The following is a 20,913-nucleotide window of genomic DNA, read 5'->3' as shown; positions in this document are numbered from 1 at the left end:
AATCAGCAGAAAGCTCCTGAAAACTGGTATAAACTGTTATAAAATGTCCAAGTTCCAAACCATTTAGGAGCCGGCGCAAGTTAGCAGAGACTCAAACCTTTTGAATCCAAATTTAGGTGTTATTTTACAACTGCACCTGGGCACACTGAAACTGATCGTCGTTAAATTCAAATTCAAATTTGGCAGTTAAATTCAAATTTGGCAGTTAAAATATTTAAAAAAAATTTGTTTAATTCTAAAAAAAATTCTTAAATAAATATAAAAGATCTAAAAAATGTTAAAAGTTCAGAAAAAAAATTTAAAAATTTAGATTTTGCTTTCAAAATAATTAGATTTTTCCCCAAACGATCCCAAATAAATGCCGCCTTCACAAAAAAATTGCACATTGATTTCACCAAACAGCCAAGTAATAATTTTTGTTCTCAAAATTTATCGAACAATTGTATGGCAGTTATATGATATAGTCGTCCGATCCGCCCCGTCCAGATATATATAGCAGTGAGAGTATATAGAAGACTATATGCCAAGTTTCATATACATATGTAGATAGCTTTAAAACTGAGGGACTAGCTTGCGTAGAAACGGACAGGCGGACGGACGGACATGACTAGATCGACTCAGCTGTTGATGCTGATCAAGAATATATATACTTTATAGGGTGGGAAAGGTCTCCTTCACTGCGTTGCAAACTTCTGACTGAAATTATAATACCCTGCAAGGGTATAAAAATCCGATTTTATAATACAAAATAATATTTTTCTAAGTCAAGGAATCATTTCCGACCCCATAAACCATATATATTCTTGATCAGCATTAACATGCGAATCTTTCTAGACATGTCCGGAAGAAATCGAGTTTTTGGCCATTTTTGCGAAATTCGATAAGGGGTTACATCATTAAAATTAGCAAAAATTGCCAAAAATTTGGATTTCTTAAAATTTTAAATTTGGTATGCAGTTTTTTTAAATTAATAGAAACTAACACAAAACTGCTTTCCGAATCGAAATTAAAGCATTTTTGGCTTAGTTATGATATATTTTAATTGTTACCTGCAAGGGTATACAAACTTTGGCTGGCCAAAGTTAGCTTTCTTTCTTGTTAATTAATAAAACAAGATTGACCACGTTAAAACAAGTCAAAATATAAATATAAATATTTCACCAGCGTTGGTTTATAATTCTAAGCTTATAACATTTATTTTTTGAGGTATTTTACTTGTATTTTCAAAGAATTCAAATTAATTAAAAATATTTAAAGCTGAAAATAAATTAAAATATTTTTCTCTCTACTAGTAAAACACCTTAATTTGTGTTCAGTAAATTCACAGTTGCAATTGATGAAGTACTACTGCTGTTTCTGTTTCAGCTTTTGCTATTCCGAACCATTTGCAATTTGCTAGTGAACACTTTGTGCCGGTTTACTTCAGATTTATGTGGCATCGAGTTGATTAGATTAAAGGTGTGGTTCGTTCTCATTCCAAAACTGATTAAGTGCCATGCCTAGGGGGCCATCGAAATTCTTTCTCTCTCTTACCCCCTCTCCCTGGTGGCAAATAAAACCTGAGCCAGGTTATTAAGTAAATGTGGCACTGGCACAACTTCGACTTGGCATAAATTCAGTTGTTATAGTTCAGTAAACCGGCACACACACACACAGCCACAGACATGGGAATAAACAATACTTTATTTACAATGTAATGGCATATAAAATGGCTGGCGTTGCCATTTTCTTGGGTTCCTCCTTTTGTTGTATGTTGTGTGTCCGCTTTTTCGGTTTATTTGCCAGCGGTCAGTTGCTTAATTTCTACGCTTTTATTTGCCACAATTTCAGTTGCTGCAGTGCTGAATGTACATATGTATGTGTGTTTGTGTGTGTGGTGGGCGTGGCTCTCCTGCCCCTCGATTCATTTCTCTCTCTTTGCTGTGTGTCTTGCCCTTCTTATTTATTTTCGTAATAACAATAAATTACATTTTTCTTCGGTTTTCCTTGTGGCCCCCTCGGTGTGCGTGTGTGTGTTGTGTGTGTGTGTGTGTACTCATTTGCTAAGTTGTTTTATGTGGCTGTCGCTTGTTTGTGGCTTTTTGACATTTGGATTAAGAAAATAAATCCTGGCCCTGGCTGGACAGCAATTTTAATATTTTTACTCGCCATAGCACCAGTAAACTTTGATTTTCCTTTTATTTTGTATTTTTATTTTATTTTTTCCTGTGCTTTGGGGCCAAAGTAAAGTTTTAATCTATGGAATGGCTTAAATCAAATTTTGGCTTACTGAGGTAGCAACTTTACGGCAGCCTGAGCTTGTCATTTCAGCAGTAATACAATTAAACTAGGTACAAATGAAAATCCCCCCCAAGGTTGGGTAGAATTATAAATATTCAAGTGAAAATAAAACCGAAATAACTTTTTGGGTAAATAACAGACGGTTTTTTTATATTTTAGACACAATATAAATATCTAAATGTAGTAAATACAATGGCAATAAATAAATAAATTCAGGGAAAGCCAAAAAAGAAGCATGTGGAAAGCCTTTTAAAGGCATTTTTTTTTGTTTAGAAACCTTAAATAAATAGTGAACTGTACTCTTAACAATATTTTTAGTTATATTTCCTTTCAATATTTAAATGCATAATATTATTTATTTATTTATAATTATATACAAATTTTATTTATAATTGAAAACCCTCAAAATATGTTCAGATTGCATTTTTTCCCAAACTTTATAAAATGTACTTTTTAGCGAATGGTTTTTAATCAACAAATCACCTTAAATCTAAAAATATTCGACATGCTTGGCTGTTGCCAGAAAGGCACATAAACCAGGAGGAGAACCCAGAAATAGAGGGAAAAGAGAACAACAATAAAGCAAGCTGGCAACGGAAATAAAACTGTGGCCTGATCCGACTTTTTGCGCGCAACATTTCTCTCTGTATTGAGGACTTGGCCGAGTGAGATGGCTAACACATAAACAAGCAGGTACACAAGCACACAGAGAGAGATGTGCTACCAAAGACACATAAAAAAGACACCATCACTCAGACAATCGTTAAATGGCAGGCATTAGGCTTAGTTGGAATTTTCGAAACGTTATGGGGGCGAATCCGACTTATTTTCTTGAGTCCTTTTCTTTTATATGTCTGGAACCGGGGAACTTCTAAGCTAAGATCCAGCTAAAAGGTTTTTTTTTCTTACTTACAGGTTACGTTACTTTTATTTATAATTTATATACATTTTAGAAAAAATCCTCTCATTCATTAATGTATTTGTAAGCTTGTTTTTCCAGATTTGACTTTGTTCCTCCGCCTGTCCTTAGCCTCATAAACTGTTGCCTAGTTTCAGGCACTCGCTAAATGGCAAAGCTTAGGCTAATTACACTCGCCAGAAAATGCAGTTGTGAATGCCGCTGCTGCTGCTGCTGCTGCTGCTGCACTGCCAGCGGCAGACACGTTATAATTTCGTTAATTTTCCAACAGCTTGGCTGGCATTTCGCACTAAAGTTTTAATTAAGAGCCGCGGCCAGAAGCACGTGCAGGATTCCCCATTTTCCTCAACATCTACATTCACATTCACACTCACATTCACATCAACATTTTCATTTCCATTTCTTTTCATTTCTTTCCATTTTCTGTGGCAGACACGCACTCACAGCTGCTCGGCATGGCGTCCATTCATTCACTCATTCAAAAATGCTAAACAATTCAAAAAATGTGTGTTACTATTCCCGCTTTAGGTGGCTTCCATCCATTTTGCAGCTAAATGTGTTGCGCTTTTGTTTGTTTTTGGTTGTTTTTTTCTCCTTTTTTGTTCCATAATTCAAAAAGCCGCTGATGTCTGACTTTAAAATGGTTGGGGCTGCCATGTTTTATGTTTATTAGCCTGTCTAATTGAATGGTCTAATGCGGGGAGTTTATGAAAAAGCATCAAATACGAAGCCTTCGTATTGCCGCGGATCCAAGAGTCCCTCGAGCTCGAATTCCCCCACCAGCTGCCTGATGGAGTCCTGTATGTCGGGGTTCAGATACAGCCGCCTCTTCATATCCATTCCCCGAGGCTGATCCGAGAGTAGGGCCCCAAAATCCGCATCTGTTTCATCGGTATTCAGGAGCACTGGTTGCAGGAGCAGACCACAGTGAACAGCTAGTAAAAAAATATATAAATTAGCTTTTTTTTCTCCTCAGAAATTATAAGCTTTCTAATGTCTAAGGGATTTTCCTTCACCCACCATAGAAACGCTTCTGCTCCGACTCCAGGTGAAACTGCTTGCGGCTGGGCAACCTTTGACCCTTGAAGCCCAGCCTCCCCAGCTCCCGGACAAACACTTCATGGTAGATACACCGCATCTCAATTTGAAGACCAGTACGGACCAGCTCCACGGCGGATGTGTTGAGCAGATGATGGATGTCTAGCGTGGGCGAGCCCCAGAAGGCATACTGGAAGTCAATCAGTAGGACATCGCATGGCACGCCCGCCTCGTACTTGAACATCATGTTGTTTGTCCACAAATCACCGTGGGTCAAGACATTAATGTGACCCACCTCGGGCTGAAAGCAGCGCAGTCCTAGGCCCATATAGTGAGGTGCCAGCTCCTCAAGTCGTTGGGCGTGGCCCTGATGACCAGGCTGAGTTTTTAGATAATTTGCACAGCTCTTCAAGCATCCCAGGAAATAGGCGCTATAGCTCTCCGTGTAGCGATTGAAGAAACCCCGGTCGTATTTTGTTAGAGATTGGGAAGTTCCCCATAAACTCTCATTGAGAACGACAGAAGCAGCCTGCAATTTAGCCAGTTTTCTGAGCACCAGCACCACATGCTGCTCATCTAGTCTCTGGAGGCGAGGAGCCATCACATATCCTCTGTGACTTAAGTCCTCCATCAGGAGAGCTCCTCGCTTTCGATCGATATGCAGGACTCTAGGACAGAGCGGTTCGCCTGCTATGTTTTGTAGTTGAGGTAACACCTGCTCGTATAGCTCCAACTCCCGATTGTAGGTGTCGTAGGGGGCCTTCTTCTCCCGGGTCTCTACATCTTCATCCTCCAGCTGGGTCTTGGCTATTAGGTTCTCCACTTTTATGTCCTGATCAATGGTGTACTTGACACATATACGCGTTAGTATGGCACCATAATTTTCACCCTTGCCCAAGGCATTCTTTAGCTCAATAGATTCTAGTTTAAGGTGGGATTTTTGATAATGCTGACGCAGAGCAGCCTCTAGATACTCCGAGGTTAGCCATTCAGGTGCTGCGGCTGCCATTTCAGAACTGAACTAAAATTTTATATTTGAGCTGAGGCTGCTAATGATAAGGTTAGAGGAATCATTTTACAACTTGTAGTGCAACTATAATTATAATTTGTTATCACCTCAGCGCCATCTGGTTTAAGTTCAGTGTTTGTTTTTAAAGCGATAAGAAAAGTTATTGTATATATATAAAGAAAAACTTTTGTTTGCTACAACTTGAACTGGAAAAGTAAATAATTGGACTGATTGTTTATGGAGCATAACAAAGCTCCCCTTTCATTAATAGGTAGTACAGATTTTCTAAAAGCTGCTGTAATTTTATTTAAAATAATGAATACTCTTAGGCGTTAACAGAAATCTATTAAAGTGAGACTAAAAGTTTGCGGGTTTTGAATAAAAATAGTTAGTTAGTTAGTTTAAAGTTTTAAACGAGTAAAATCAAATTGGTTTTTTGGGTTACAACCTCACTCGGTACAAACATGAGTGGCTTGTTTAATCCCATCCTAATACTCTCCCCATCTCAGCTTGACCGCTTCCATTTCACTGGTTGTCAGTGTCACAGCCTGGCGCTTAGGCACCTCCGGCTTGGGCAGCTCGTGCTGCTTCATCCCCTGCCTGCATTCCCATTCCGGATATGATGATTCCGGCTTCGATTCCGGCCTCGGCTTAGGGGGCTGGTTGCTGCAAGTGCTTGCCTTGTTGGCCGGCCTGCTGGCGGCGCACTGATAGACGTCATTGGCGAGGGTCGCCGCAGGGAGGGCAGGAGCCGCCAGAGCTCCCTTTTTGATAGCAGCAGTTGCTGTTTTTGGTGCTGCCCCTGCTGTTGCACTTAAAGTTGCAACGGAGTGCAGTAATGACGGTGCGTTGCAGCTCGTTATGCCGTCGGCGGGGGGCTTCTTCTGCCACCACATGTTGCCAGAGCTTGGCAGACAGCGGGCCTCGATCACTGCAACTGCTGAGCATTAGATTCGGGTTAAGAGTTGGTGGTTTTAGTCCGCACTCACCACAAAATAGGCCAAGCAGGCAGGAAATAATAAATATGTAGTTCATATTTGCAGTTATTAATTGTTCGTTAAAAATATGAAAGATATAAATAAATATTTATTTATATTTTAAATTGTTGTTCGTAAGGTTTCGTAGTTCGAAGTCAAGATTATACCACACCACTCAATAAGTTCCCGGCCTGACATATACGGGGCAGTAGTAACCAAACATCGATATTTTTTATTGATAGTGTCTTTTATCATAAGCTTTGTGTACAAATTTTACAACTCTGCGACCACGTGTTTTCAAGTTATAAATTTTAAAGTGAAACAACCTTTGAGTTTTTCTACAATATGGAAAAAAAAAGAATTTCGTGTCCTCATTAAACACTGTTTTTTGATTGGAAAAAATACGGTAGAAGCCAAAATTTGGCTTGATAAGCATTACCCGGAATCTTCTCCAGGAAAATCAACCATCAAGGACTGGTACAATGAATTTAAACGTTGTCGTGTGGACACCGAAGACGCTGACCCTAGCGGTCGCCCAAAAACAGCAGTTACGCCAGAAAATATCGCCAAAATCCAAAAAATTGTATTGGCCGAACGCAAATTTAAATTAAAAGAGATAGCTAATGCATCAAAGATATCAGAAGGCAGTGTGTTCGCGATATTCCATGAATATTTGGATATGAGAAAGCTCTGCTCAAAGTGGGTGCCGCGATTGCTAACACCGGACCAAAAGCAACAACGCATTGATGATTCCGAGACGTTTTTAAGCATGTTGAAGCGCAATGGGACCGATTTTTTTCGCCGTTACTTAACAATGGACGAAACATGGATACACTACTACACTACAGAATCCAGTCAACAGTCTTCTGAGTGGGTGGTATTTGGTGAAAGCCGTCCGAAGCGTCCCAAAACACAAATATCGGCGGGTAAGGTTATGGCGTCCGTATTTTGGGATGCATATGAGATTTTGTTTATAGACTACCTGGAGAAAGGTAAAACAATCAACAGCGAATATTATATAAAGCTGCTGGATCGACTGGACCAAGCTATCAAGAAAAAAAACGTCCACATATAGCAAAGAAGAAACCGCTGTTTCACTGGATAATGCACCGTGCCACAAGTCTGTGGCAACAATGATGAAATTGAGCGAATTGAGATTCGAACTACTGCCGACCGCACCCTATTCTCCAGATTTGGCCCCCAGCGACTACTGGCTTTTTTCAGATCTCAAAAAGCACCTCCAAGGCAAGAGATATCGAAAAAATGAGGAGGCGATTGCCGATACTGAGGCCTATTTTAAGGGCAAAAGTTCAGCCTTCTCCAAAAATGGCATCGAAAGGTTGGAGAAGCGCTGGACTGAGTGTGTAGCCGTAGATGAAAACTAAATTGATGAATAAAACTAAATTTTCAGAAAAAAATGTGTTTTTCCTTCTTAGGCCGGGAACTTATTGAGCGGTGTGGTATAGTCAGAGACTACTCCGATGCGATATAAAAAATTCCCTTTAGCTGTTTGATATATTTCAATAATTAAAATACATTTCCATAATTTAAACTCAAATCAAAATCCTTATAAACTGTTTATAGTTTTTTTCAAGCTTATTATTATTTTAGATACAATTTTCAATGAATTTTCAAGAACTACTAGCCAATTCTTACTTAGTCAATCATTCTTAAACATTTTTTACTTTTATTATTGCATTGTTTTTAAAAAGTTTGTTAGCCAAACTTTCGACACTTGTTCTTGTTGATGTTTTTATCTGCTGAAGCCGCATCTTCTGCAGCAACCGAAATCCATTCAAATTGACGCATTGACAATTGTTTTACCAATTTCATCTCGCTTGTTGTTCGACAGTTGGGCAAAAAGTTTTCGCTCCTCTCCCCATCGTTTTGACAACTGCCAAAGCTGCTGTTGGTTGCCAGTGTTGTTGCTGCATTTATTGCAGCTTAAAGTTGCCGGGGTTTCTTTCTTCTGTTTGTATTCCCCCTCCATCTTTGCATAGCCAGAGCGCTAGTTTATCAAAACATTTTCAACTCGGAGTGCGGCTGCAAAAACAAAGGCACCCAAGACATCATCGATTTTCTCGAGTGGAATGCTCCTCGCAGGACGCGCAACGGCGGGCTGTGGCAACAAGGAAAACAACTCAATCTCAATGCATGGCACTTAAGCAGCTGAAGGAGAAGCCGGAGCAACAGTGGCTGCCACTTGGTTGCAAGGTGCGGAAACTTCTACGACAGCAGAATGCAATTTCTGCAGGGCGGATGCTGGATGCTAGAAGGAAGGGCGCCATCAGCATAGAAATGGGGTACACCCAAAGAAATGGAGGGAATTTATCTAAATATTATGGTACTGGGAAAGGGAGGAGGGAATTTTCCAGCAACGATTGAGTTTTCTTGGAAAATCAATCTCAAGATAGTATTTTATTTTTATTTGTTATTTAAATCATTATAATTCTCTTATTTTCTATATATAAACTTTTTGTTTTGGTGTACCTCTTGTTTTTTAAAAGTGTTGCCAGTATATGTGCAATCATCCAGAGTTAGTTCAACTGCAATCCATTTACGTATCCATAACCCATTTTGAGAGCCCACTCGCAAATCGCAGCGCTGTGTTAATTCATTGAAAAAGAATCTCATGCCAGAAACTTTGCTCATTATAATTACGAAGAGGCACTGCAACCGGCAGCTGACTTAATGCCAAAGATAGGTGCATATATAACAGGAAGGTATAGGATTCGAGGGGTGTTTGAAAATAATTGAGTTTAAAATTAGAAGACTCATAAATAAGCAATAATTATTACAATTTAAAATAAATTTAATTTTAAGTACCTTGGCTTTAACTTAAAATTGATTTATTAAATAACTAAAATAATGATTTTATAAAGTATTTAACAGAATTTTCATTAAAAGAGAACCCAGACCAACCGCCCCTCCTGAATCTAAAAAACTTCTAAAGCAACCCTCTTGCGCCACCTCGCCCTAAAGCTATGGCACCTCGCAAATGAAAGAGGTGGAGGAATACAAGGATGGGGAGCAGGAAGTCTGTACCCTTTCCCGGGGAAAATGGCGGCACACGGAAGCGTGCTAGGCAAACGCTAGGCACGTGCATTTCATTTGATAAATGTTGTCGTTGTCGCCGTCGCCTTTGCCTGATTATGCAGCGCAGCCAGCGAGGTGTGCCCCTGCTCTCCTCTATCCCCTCAAAGGTCCACTGACTTGCTTCCGCCGTAGATGCCAAAAACTTGCCTCGACTTCCGTTATGCCGCCTGGGTATATCTTTTTATTGCACACGCGCGTGAAAATAAACCGCAGAAGGCAGAAGAAGGGAAGTGCGCTCGGGCTTTGTATGCGGCATCAGGTTTTGCCTCTGTGTGTAAAATTTACACTGACATGAGCTAACTAGTCCTGTCTTTATGCCAGTGTGTGTGCGAGTTCCTAGGTGCCTGTGTGCCCGGGTGTATCTGTGTATCTTTGGATGCGGCACGTTGCCGTTGTAACTTGCAACTTAAATGCGCACGTGATGCGCTGCCTGCGTTTGCTTTATTGCGTGAGCAGCTCGAAAATTAACAAAGTTTTTTCCCCCAGTTTCCTTTGCCATCTTTTCTTTCTCACCTGGGGCACTGGAAAAAAAAACTAGGCTGCAAATTGTGTATTCTAAGAAGGAACATAATTTTTTTAAGTAAACTTGACTTGATCAAACCAAAATTTAATTTTTTATTATTTTTATACTCTTTGTTTATTATATTTCAAGTTCTAAATACATTTTAAAATATTATTTAAAGGTTACTTATATTTTTTTCAGCGTAGCAGACAATATGAATGAAGATACCAGCGACACAAGTGCGAATGAGCACGACCTAGCATAATATCACGCATACGACACGTTGTCACTGCGAATTTTTGATAGCTACTGCAATCAGCTAAGTGAACGACGGCAATCAGCCCAACGGCATAACAACAGTGCGGAAAATGATTAAACGGAAGGGAAAGCTGGCACAGGCAGCAGCCACGACTTTTCCAACTTTTTCCAATGGCATTTTTGCTGCTGCACTCGAACGAATTATAATCAGGTTGCTGCCGACGAAAAACTTACGCCCGCGAACAGAAATTGAAAGTCAACACACACACAGAGAGAGAGAGAGAATCCGTGCGAGCGGGTGGATATCGAAATCAAATCACAGCGTCGTCAAATGCATTTAGAGCTATTTGCATTGCTTGGCATTCCTTCTGCTCGCTGATTCCTGCTCCTTGATTCCATCCGATTCACATTCAGATTCAGCGGCAGAACCCTGAATCAGATTCAAATTCAGATGCAAAAGCTGTGCGCGCCTCGGCATGTGTCTCTGGATATTTTCATTTTTTCGCTCTCGGCTTCTTTTCCCGGTGGGCGGCATTGCAAATTGATTTTCATCGTCCTCGGGGGCCATGCGTTTGACTCGTTGACAGATAGTCGGCTTGAAGTTTGTTGGTTTCAACTCGAAAATGTCTAAAAAAAATTAAGGAGGAAAACTTTGTAATTGAAAAACAACTTTTTGACATATTTTCTAATTAGATATCTTCACCTTCAAGTTCTCTCAAGCTCTCAGATATTAAAATACATTTTGCTAGCTGACTTCAAATAATTTTTGAATAATTAAACCTCAACTTACCATAATAAACCTATCACTCTCAGCTTATTTTATAGTTAACAAATTCCTACAGACAATTGAAACTGATTTGTGTACGGATGAGCTCCCTTATGATTACTTTACATTAAGTGCGAATTCATTAGGTTTATGTAATTATTATTTTAATGTATTCATTTCCAATTGTTTATTTTTTTTACTTTAAATAAAATATAATTCACAGATTGAGCTGGCCTTTTGTTAATCAACCAAATGATAGCCATTTTTAAGCTTAACATATTTAATGAATGAGAATAAACAAAAGTAAGTGCCAGCGTAGGATTTCGAACATTGCTGCCTGTGCAGCATTAATAATGAATGTAATAAAAAACATTATGCGATTGCAGCTGATTATGCAAATATATATAAAAATTTACTTGCACATAAAAAAATAACAACAGCAGGAAATTGTAATGCCAAGCTGAATTCATTGTTGTGCCATTGTGTTAATTATTGACAATAATTACGCTTTAATGCGCAACAAATGTATAAATAATTGCTGGGACAATTGCGCGTGCATTGAATATTGCGTATTCGACATGTGCGCCAGCGGCATATGTTCCCAATTTCAATTTCCACCCAATTTCATCACTTTATTCCGAATTGTTTGCATAACTAAATGGTTGAACAGTAACTCGATCAATGTTTTCCAGCTTGCTATATATTTTTAGTCCTTCAGTTTAATGTTGTTTTTACCCAAAAGCCGTACAAAGTTGGCCCGGAAAAGGTGAGCTGATATCAAGCTGCCTGTCAGGATATACGGGGGGGGGGGGGAAAAGGCTCCCAGAAACTTTAGCTTCTTTCTTCAGCTTTTAATTGAACATTTTGAATTTATGCACAATAAAAACTGATTTACCACCGGCTACCCGTTCAGCTAGAAAAAAGTTCAACTTTAACTTTTTTATGACTGACCCGAACTGCAAAAAAAAAGAAAAATATATATATGGGGGAATTGAGCAGCAAAGCAAAAAAAAAAATATGATGAGCCATAAAAGCAACCAAGGTGTGCGGGTCTATTTTTGTGAAAGCTAAACTAAAGTTTTGGTAGAGCGAGCAACTTTTGGTTTTTAGTGCCGGCAGCTTGGTCTATTTTACAGCATTTAAGTGGCCATGAATTTCCTGGTCAGTGAGCACTGCCTCCTGCCAGGAAAACGAGCACGTGGCTCCATAAAGGCAACAGGACCTCAATACACAGAAAACAAATATGTTTACGACTTTCAAGAAGAGTTTTTTTATATGATATATACTAGTTATAAGTAGTTTTTGTTGAAGAACAACTCTTTAAAATCTTTTTAATATAATTTTCTATTTAATTTCTAAATAATTTAAAGGAATCCAAACATAAAACCTAGAGAAAAATAAACATATATCTGTACTATATTTAATAAAATTTTTACAAATGAAATCAATCAGTTTTTCTCTTGAATCCCTGGAAAAACTAAAATGGGTCCAGCACCTGCAATTTTGCCCTAGGTAGGCGCCCTTGTTTTAGTTGCGGTCAGCTTCTCGGTTTCCCAGGACTCTCAATTGGTTTTGGTTTTAGTTTTGCCATGGCAGCCAGGACACGTGTGCTCCCAAATTGTTTTGAGTCAGTTAGCGCGGAAACGTGCCAGCAATAAATTGATCAAAATGAAGAAACGAAGAGTTTCTAACTAAAAGTATGGAGCTCATGTTTTGATTTTAAGGGCAGCAAGAAGTAGAAAAAATTATGTTTCTTTTATTAGTTTTCAAGTGCTTTCAATCAAACGAACAATTTGTTTCTGAAGTTTAGTTCTAAAAGCACTTTAAAATTTATTGTGTTTTAATTTTGTTATTAATACAGCCACAGTTATATTTAAAGATTTAATTTCATCATTTAAAAAAGAAAACCACATTGTTTGGGATTTTTATTCACATTGAACTAGTAAAATACATGGAAATCCAGCTTAACAAGAACATGGATACAAATCGAATATAATTATGTCTCAGCTGTGCAACTGCAAGTGTTTTAATTTTTCATTCGTGTCTCAAAGACAAATGAATAAAGTTGAAAAGCTTAAACACGACTACAAGACATGCATACATATTTTTTTAATTTTTTTTCATTTAGTTTTAAATATTAAATTGTGATAATTTGAACTTTAATAGGCTCCCTTAAATGATTTACTTTTTCTCCAACAAAAATGATATGTTACAAAGTAATTCTTGAAAAGTAAGCAAAAATTCTTAGCCTAACTAACTGTCATCTATCCCTTAACCCTCACACAACTGCAGGGTATCAAAATGTAGCACAACGATGCATCACCCTGTCAGAGGTGGGAGGTTGTGGCATTTTGCATTGCATTGTGTTGGCCTGACAACTGCAATGAAATGACGAAGATGTATAGTTGCAAAGAAAGAGGAGAGGAATCCACGGAAAGAAAGTGGGTGCGAGCTGTGGAGCCGCAGGTGGGGCTAGAGGAGGACTTCTGTTGTTTTTGTCGCAGTGACAACAAGCTGTGAGAGGATCCTGAGCGACAGGCAGGAACAGCTAGTGAAACAGACGACACTCGCCCCGGTCTAGATCCTGGCTTGTGTCCTGGCCATCTGCATGCAGCTTGTTTGGGATTTTCGCATTTGCCACATACAGTTTGCACAAACGCTGCACATTTGCCTGACATTGATGTGACATGCAACACATTAGTCTAATGAAATTTTTTACCCGTTTTTCCGCTCATCGCTGACAGTGGAAAAGGGGTTTGGGGGTTTCTCGCCTATTTCCACGTGGCTATTAACACCGGAATGATCCCGTGGCAGCCTGGGCAGCCGGTCTGTTTAGCATTTTTCCATCTCATAAACGTTTTAGTGGCGAGCTGGTACAATTTCTCGATTGCCTGGGTCCCACAACTCACCGTTTTAATTATATTTACCTGTGTCTTTGGGGGCGCGCATGGCTCATTAAAATGTGCTGCCTACTTTCTGGCGGCCAACGAAAGACATTCAAGTTTAATTGCGGCCATAAATACATTCGATGCTCTTGCTCGATGGTTGTATTAGATTTTTGTATAAAATGTTGTTAATTTAATAAATAAATCTAATAATAAATATAGTATATACCTCGAAAAATACTCATCTAACCCATAGTTTCCGTCTCTTTGGATAGATTATTATTTTTAACTTAACTTCGAATAGTATTAATTTTCTTAACATTTTACTTCGTTTAAATATATTTCTATATATTTCCATATATTGTCTATATGATTCTATATATTGCCTCTATTAATTTTCATGTTATTATCCTCTTTAAAGTGTATAAATACTTCGTTGTTTCCCCCAATAATCTTCGATTCCACTTTGGCTCAAGTTTGTCCACGTGCCGACAGCTGCTAAGCTTACCTGTGCCACCTTTTTCCGCCTCTCTTAAGAATTAATTTTGTTTTGTTGTATTTTTTTTAATGGCTCTGTAATTAAAATGCGGACAGGCCGAGCTAAGACGCCGAAAGGTAGCAGAATCCTAAGAGTGCAAAACGAAGCCACTGCAGAAATATCTACCAAATATCAAAGACAATTTTAGGCTTCAAGTGGCAAACAGGACAAGAACTCTGATTGTCTGACTGACAAACTGGCTGACTGAATGACTCACTGACTGACTGACTGACTGACTGTCTAACTGATGAACTGCAGTTGAGTTGGGGAGTTCCCATCATCTAAGGTTCGAAATTCTTTGAGCTTAATTTTTCCGGTGGAGACTCAAACTTCAAACCATGTTGAAATGGTTCTCTCTGCCTTAAGAACACTTGAAAAAAAAAATTGTAAAGATATTTTATATATTTTTATATATTTTAATAATTATTTATGTATATTTTAAACACACTTTTCGATTAACCTATTTTTATATTTAAAAAATAGATTCTTTGCAAAATATATAGGTTAAAAGGCAAGCAGCTCTTAGTCTCTACCGATTTTTTCCAGTGCATGGTGCTATTGTCAATGCCTGGAGATGCTCCAGAGCTGGGCCCGGGGCAATTTGGAAAAGTGGAACATCCCTACCTGATGATTCTACGCCATGATGATGCCACTGCCTCCTCCAGTCATTGCCATAAATCAACTCAAGTGCCTACGCCCCAGCTGATTTATTTTGCCCTGGCAACTCGTCAGATTGTTCCCGGAAAGGAGCCGTTCCGGGGCTCAGGGGGTTGGGGCATTTGCCTAAAATATTTAACCGGCACTTGTGCACAACAATTCCAAGTTTGCCCCCGTCGACTGTATCTCCTCTCGCTCCATAGCCTGTTTTTGGCCTTTGCCTCTCTTTTTTTTTGGTTCTTTTATTAAATTCTCAAGTGGCATTCGAAGTCGAATTTTCTTTTGCCTTTTGCCCGTTTTCCTCTTGCTATTTTCACAAGAAGAAAAAAGAAGAAAATTTCATTGTCAATTTCCGTATAATGCACAATAATAATACAACAACGGTAGGGAGTTTTGAGGAGGAAAAGTAGCAACAACCATTTGCGGCTAGTGATTACCTTAGACATTTTGTGGTTCGCAAATTGCGCTGTTCTCCACTGCCGCATCGCCCAAGGGGATGCGACCTCCACCAGCCCAGGCTACCGCAGACCTCCGACCCTTGGTGCTCCCTAAACTCTGATTGTTGTTACTGCCACAGTTAGGTGTTTCTTCTTTGTTTTCGGCCCCCATAACCGCAGCCGACGTGCCCCAAAAGAGATCCACATCAGCACGAGGAATAGCAAATTTAATTTTTAATTTCGCTGCGCATAATATCAAAAAGTTAGCCATGTTTTTTATATTTTTTATTTGGTGTGTCAGAAGAAACAACAACGATAACTAAAAGTTGGACTGCACGGTAACATTTATTGAATCTATTTAAACAAATATATCTGTTATTAAATATAAGTTTTATACAAGATTTTTTATATGAGGGAAAAGGAAATAAAAACTAAAGAGGTTTTAAATTTTATAGAAATTTATTTGAATTAAACCTTTAAAGATTTTTATTAACAATTGTCTTGCAAAATTCAAATAAACCTCAGTGTTCTTGAAATTTAAGAAGATGGCATATGTTCTCCACAAGCATTGTTAGTTTTTGACTTTTCCCCATCAGTAAGACTTCGTAATAGCCCTGGCATGATTACAGGTTTTCAATAACGGCCAAGCAAAAGCTGCAGTCTGATACCGGAAACCTACAGAATACACAAAATACACAGCTAGCCAGTAGGCAAAAGCATGGAAATATTCACTTGCAAACTCGATAGAGCGAACAGGGCGAATGAGTAATGCAATATGGTAACTGGCACCTGGTCGAAATTTGTTCAACAATTAGATGCGAAATTACAGGCAAGAGAGAGTTTTTTTGTATTCTTTTTGGAGGCCAGAGAAGGGCGCAAAGGTTAAACAATAACAGGACGGGGAACGAACTAATTATAAAAACTTTTTTCAACCAATTTTCGGCAGGCTCTCTTTCTCGCTCTCTCTCTCTCTGCTGTTTGAAATTTTTGGGCTAAATAAATACACACAGCGAAACGGAAACCACAGGAAGCCGAGAGCCGTTACAGCACACCCATACACACGCAGACCGGAAAACTCACAGAAGCCATTTTGTGGTCCCGCGCCACGCGTTGTGCTAATGAGATTTTGATAGAAGTTTTCCAGGCGGGGAGTTTTGAGAGGCAGTTGCCCCGAAAACTGTTGACAGTTGCCTAATTAAAAGTCAATTCCTTTGTCTGCTGTCTAAAAAAATCCCTAAAAAAAAGTGACAAATTTAAAAATTAGGTATTTTAACTGCAGATGCAAATTTTTTTTCAAAGTGGGATTTAATTTGAAGGCTGCACAAAATATCAAGCCCGTGGGAGTGAGTGGCAGTGACAGTGATAGCGACAGCAAAGGGCATAATTTATAAGCAGCAGACATAGCGACTCGATTTTGTTGTCATGTTGCATGCAAATGAGTTCAACGAAAGCCAAGCGAGCGCCGTTTCGCGCCTTCACATCCCCAAGTACATAGTGCTCCTCCATAATCTCCCGCCTCGGCTCCTGTTGCAGATGAAATGTTTGCCAGATACGGTTAGTGCTCCCAGCAGCAAACAGTGAATGCAACTTTAAGTCAATTTCCAGCTCCATAAACAACTTGGTTTCACTGCCAAGAAATTCTTCTTTACTTCTATGATGGACCTGGCAAGGGGCACTTATCTATCATTGAAGCTTGGGATAAGGGTGAGCTTAGAATCTTATTCGATTGCTTATTAAGATATTATAAATATTGTAAATTTTCCTATATATTTTAAGAGATTTTTAACATATTTATTTTACTCATTTATAAAGATTTTTAATAAATTTCTTGTATATAAATTATACTCTTCTCCAGCGCTTCAGTAAATATTTTAAATTTCTCATTTTAACTTGAAGACTTTATATTTTACTTATATTTTCGCCTCATTTTTCGCAACCACTTGGTGAAATAACATAAATTTCCGCTTCCTTCCCCCAAACACTTTACTTATTATGTGTTTTTCTTTGCGCTTAGCCCGAATGAACGGCAGACTTGGCAAGTGGACGAGGAAAAGAGGGAAAAAACCGAGCGCAGCTGACTGACATAGTTTTCTACAAAACACAGACCCACCAACGACCGCTGCCTTCGCAGCCTTTTCCACTCGGTTTCTTGGTGTCCTGGCTCAAAGTCTTTGCTGCTGTCGTTGCCTTGGGGCCTGCGAAGCAGCATTGAAATAAATCTGAGCAAGTTCCTTAGTGGAAAGTTCTCCTTTTTCGGCCAGGCTGAGGGAGGGATGATGAATGCCTCGTCGTCTGCTCTTGTGTCTCGCCGGAGGCCAGCCAAAAGTGTTATTTACCTTTTCTCTTTGTTGGCAAATGCCTTGGGAAAGTATGCAAAGTTCACTTGCAGTCTTGCATAGTCCGCCGTTCTCGGCATTCTCGTTTTTTGGGCTCCACCAGCACTTTGCTTAATGTTTGTCCTGCATAATTAAACAATTGTCAGGCAAATTGTTGCAACTTGCCAGCAACTCCCTGCATGCGCGCTGGAATGTTCCTGTTGCAACTACAAACAAAAGGTTCATTTGGCACAATGACAGCACCGGCAGGTGATCACGGAAAATGGCTAAGGGGGGGCAACTAAAGAGGGCGCAACTTTAACTAAATTGCTGGCCCAAAAATTACATTTCGAATGGAACAACACTGCTGGCTGACACACATTCCCAACGGGGCCTATCCGGGCCTAAGATGTTGGCAAACATTTTAAAAGCAACTAAAAATAGCTAATGGCCCAAATGAGGCTAATTAAGTTGAGCTAAACAATTTGCCAACGATGGCGGCAGAAGCTTTTGCGAGTGCCTGCCTGGCTGTGTTGGCCAACTCCTTCTAGTTGCCAATTTGATTAACCGTTAATTAATTTCATTATTAGACAAGGCAAGCATCGAGAATCGACCGATGGGCGGGGGCCTCGCAATTAGTTCGGCAAACTTTCCGACAGCTGCGAACGGAAATTGTCAGAAATTGCGTGGCACTGAGGGAAAAGTTTCCTGGAAAATTTCCGAGAATAATCGCAAGTACAGGAGACTGTCAAACGTTGAATGAAAGCTTAATTACCAAGAAAATATATATAGATTTTGTTGAGGCTTTGTTAAGATTTCAAGGAATAACAGGCTTCATTTATATTTTATTTTAATTAATAAGCCAGACTTTTCTTAGTATTTTGTTGCGGCTTAAATTAATATTAAAACTCTAGAGAAATGTGAAATTCTGAATTCATAAGTTCCTAGATAGGACTTTATTATCAAACTCATTTTTTCCAGTGACTTATATCTAAAAGTAAGCGATACTGATGCCGTTTTAATGGTGAAACCCCCTGCATAATTCATTAGCTCAATAATGGCAAAAGCTGAATTTCGCTCTTGTAATTTGCATTTATTTGCTTATAATTTCCGCAACAATGATTGCCATAAATTTTTAAAGCTAATGTCTGCGGCTACCCCCAAAAATCGAAGATAGACAAAAAACTCCCGGCTACAAATTGCACAGTCAGAGAATTGAAAAGGAGGTAAAGCTGGAGCAGAGATAGAAAAAAAAGGGAAGTAATCCACAAGAGCACACAAATTGCAAGCCAAATAAAAAAAAAATGCACATAGGGGCGGGGGAAAAAACAAAAACTGTGCTTAAAATTCACAAATAAAAGCCACGTGAAACATGCAAGGCAGAAAAAAAAACCTGGAGGGGCAGGTTAGTTAGGATCCAAACGTCCTGTCTGGCGAATATGCAAAAACAGTGAATTTGTATTTCAATTTGTGCGAGTATTTGAGTATTTTCAGCAAGTGCACAACTTTCGAGGCGGACAGCACCGCAAAAACCTAGCCAAGTGGATGAGGAGAGGAGCAACCGACAGGTTGAGCAGTTGCCAGGCTGTCCAGGCTGTCGGGTTTTGCATCCCCGGTACGAAACAGACACCAAGCCTGGATGCGAGCCGAGCTCAACTGACACAGCGCATTTGAAAATTGATCACCGGAACATCCGTGCGCTGACCGGAAATGCACAAATACCGGCGTGATTTATGCGTGTGTGTGGGCGTTGGAAGGCTTTTGTGCATGTCCGCTCCGGTGCATGAATAACTGTTTTACATCTGACAATTGTTTGAAATTTCCAGATCATTTCCATTGGGATGACATTTAAAGTTTGCCTTTAAGATGTCCTTGTCACTGGGTAAAAGTGATTGATTGCTTGACAATTTATTTAACTTTCTCGTGAGCTAGTTTTGAGCCTTTAATTAACCGAAATACTTTAAGGGCTTTAAATTAAGTGAAATTATATCTCTTGAATTTAATTCTTTATAAATACAGGTGTCTCTTATAGACTCTCTAAATATATTTCAAAATTGAAGCCAGGCCTAGTCACGATCCTGTGACTGCCTCAATCAATCTACAGAATGCAATTTAATCCATAATTCAGAAACCTGAAATTGACTGGCCAGGTGAGAGCTGGTGGAAATTACAATTTGCCAAAAATGTCTCACTTTCTCTGCGGTCTATCTTGCTCTCTCTCCTACCACTCTGATTAGAGACTGTGGTCTGAATCTTGACTGGAAAAAGGCACCTGGTAGCGAGTCCTGACCATATTTCAGCTGGCACTTATTAACTTATTTATGTGCCGGGCAGGCAGACAGCCAGAGCGCTAGTAAAACCACCAAATGTCAGTTTGGCTTAGCCGGACTTCCATGTCCTCTGCTAGTTATCCAACTAATGGAAAATTATGTTGTGAACTGGTAGCGAGCCACTGGCAATATGTCAAGTCAGTCTTAAAGTTTATTTCAACTTGACACTTTAGTTGCTATTTTTTCTATGCTTTCTCTCATACCCTCTCTCTCTCTCTGTGAGATAGAAATTTTGCTGTCGATTTTTCGGTGAAGATTTGACAGCTGCACTTGGGATTTGTGTGAAAGTTTGTTCGGTGTTCAATTGCTTGAAAGTTTTCGCCTCCCTCAAAAAACTTGGCCAATAACTGACAGCCCAATGCAGGGCCATAGATAAGCCCTCGCCTCCCGTCCTCCCCCCTTCTTCGTTGTGTCGGCAATGAAAACATTAATTATTTCTGGTGTAACACCAATTCAACCAACTTTCATGACAGCCGGCGAACAATGGCAGCGATGACTCCATAACGAGCATAATTAAGCCACACAATGTGCATTTAAATTATAAATTAATTGAGCATTGAGTGTGTCTGCGGGGCAATGGCAAAAAACAAGTAAATAAAATATTGGAAAAAACAATACAGAACTGCAAAAAATGTAAGAGTAAACAAGTGTTTTAGGGGGAATTATTTTGGACTTTAGTAAAGCTTCTTTATTAACTGATTTGTTTAAAAATATCTCAAGATAAAAAATAATGTAGTAGCATTCGATTTAATTTGAAAAACAATGTTTTTTTTATTTAAAAATTATATTAAAAATATATATAATTATATTAAAAATATAATATCAATAAAACCCTCCACTAATCCTATTATTAGTGGCAATAACATTTATATGAGTTCAATTCGAATAATTAACCAGGGACTTGCT

The 20,913-nt window shown here is 39.0% G+C and overlaps 3 protein-coding genes across 3 annotated transcripts; 1 reads left to right on the top strand and 2 right to left on the bottom strand.

Annotated features, from left to right (window-relative positions):
• Window positions 1-3,827: 3,827 nt before the first annotated feature.
• LOC108077658 (uncharacterized) lies at window positions 3,828-5,266 on the bottom strand. The gene is made up of 2 exons (XM_017171073.3): window positions 4,220-5,266; window positions 3,828-4,134 (listed from the first exon to the last, which is right to left on the bottom strand). The coding sequence occupies exons 1-2, from the start codon at window positions 5,244-5,246 to the stop codon at window positions 3,905-3,907; spliced, it is 1,257 nt and encodes a 418-aa protein (XP_017026562.1). The 5' UTR covers window positions 5,247-5,266; the 3' UTR covers window positions 3,828-3,904.
• Window positions 5,267-5,596: 330 nt separating this feature from the next.
• On the bottom strand, window positions 5,597-6,281 carry LOC108077599 (uncharacterized). Its single transcript, XM_017170993.2, has 2 exons — window positions 6,239-6,281; window positions 5,597-6,183 (listed from the first exon to the last, which is right to left on the bottom strand). The coding sequence occupies exons 1-2, from the start codon at window positions 6,279-6,281 to the stop codon at window positions 5,735-5,737; spliced, it is 492 nt and encodes a 163-aa protein (XP_017026482.2). The 3' UTR covers window positions 5,597-5,734.
• A 621-nt stretch (window positions 6,282-6,902) lies between these two features.
• On the top strand, window positions 6,903-7,608 carry LOC138928734 (histone-lysine N-methyltransferase SETMAR-like). The gene is made up of 2 exons (XM_070286259.1): window positions 6,903-7,215; window positions 7,415-7,608. The coding sequence occupies exons 1-2, from the start codon at window positions 6,903-6,905 to the stop codon at window positions 7,606-7,608; spliced, it is 507 nt and encodes a 168-aa protein (XP_070142360.1).
• The last annotated feature ends 13,305 nt before the right edge of the window (window positions 7,609-20,913 follow it).

The sequence above is a fragment of the Drosophila kikkawai genome, chromosome 3R, assembly GCF_030179895.1.
Source record: "Drosophila kikkawai strain 14028-0561.14 chromosome 3R, DkikHiC1v2, whole genome shotgun sequence".
Taxonomy (NCBI): domain Eukaryota; kingdom Metazoa; phylum Arthropoda; class Insecta; order Diptera; family Drosophilidae; genus Drosophila; species Drosophila kikkawai.
Note: the sequence above shows the minus strand (reverse complement) of the source record. Positions and strands in the feature narration are given on the sequence as shown.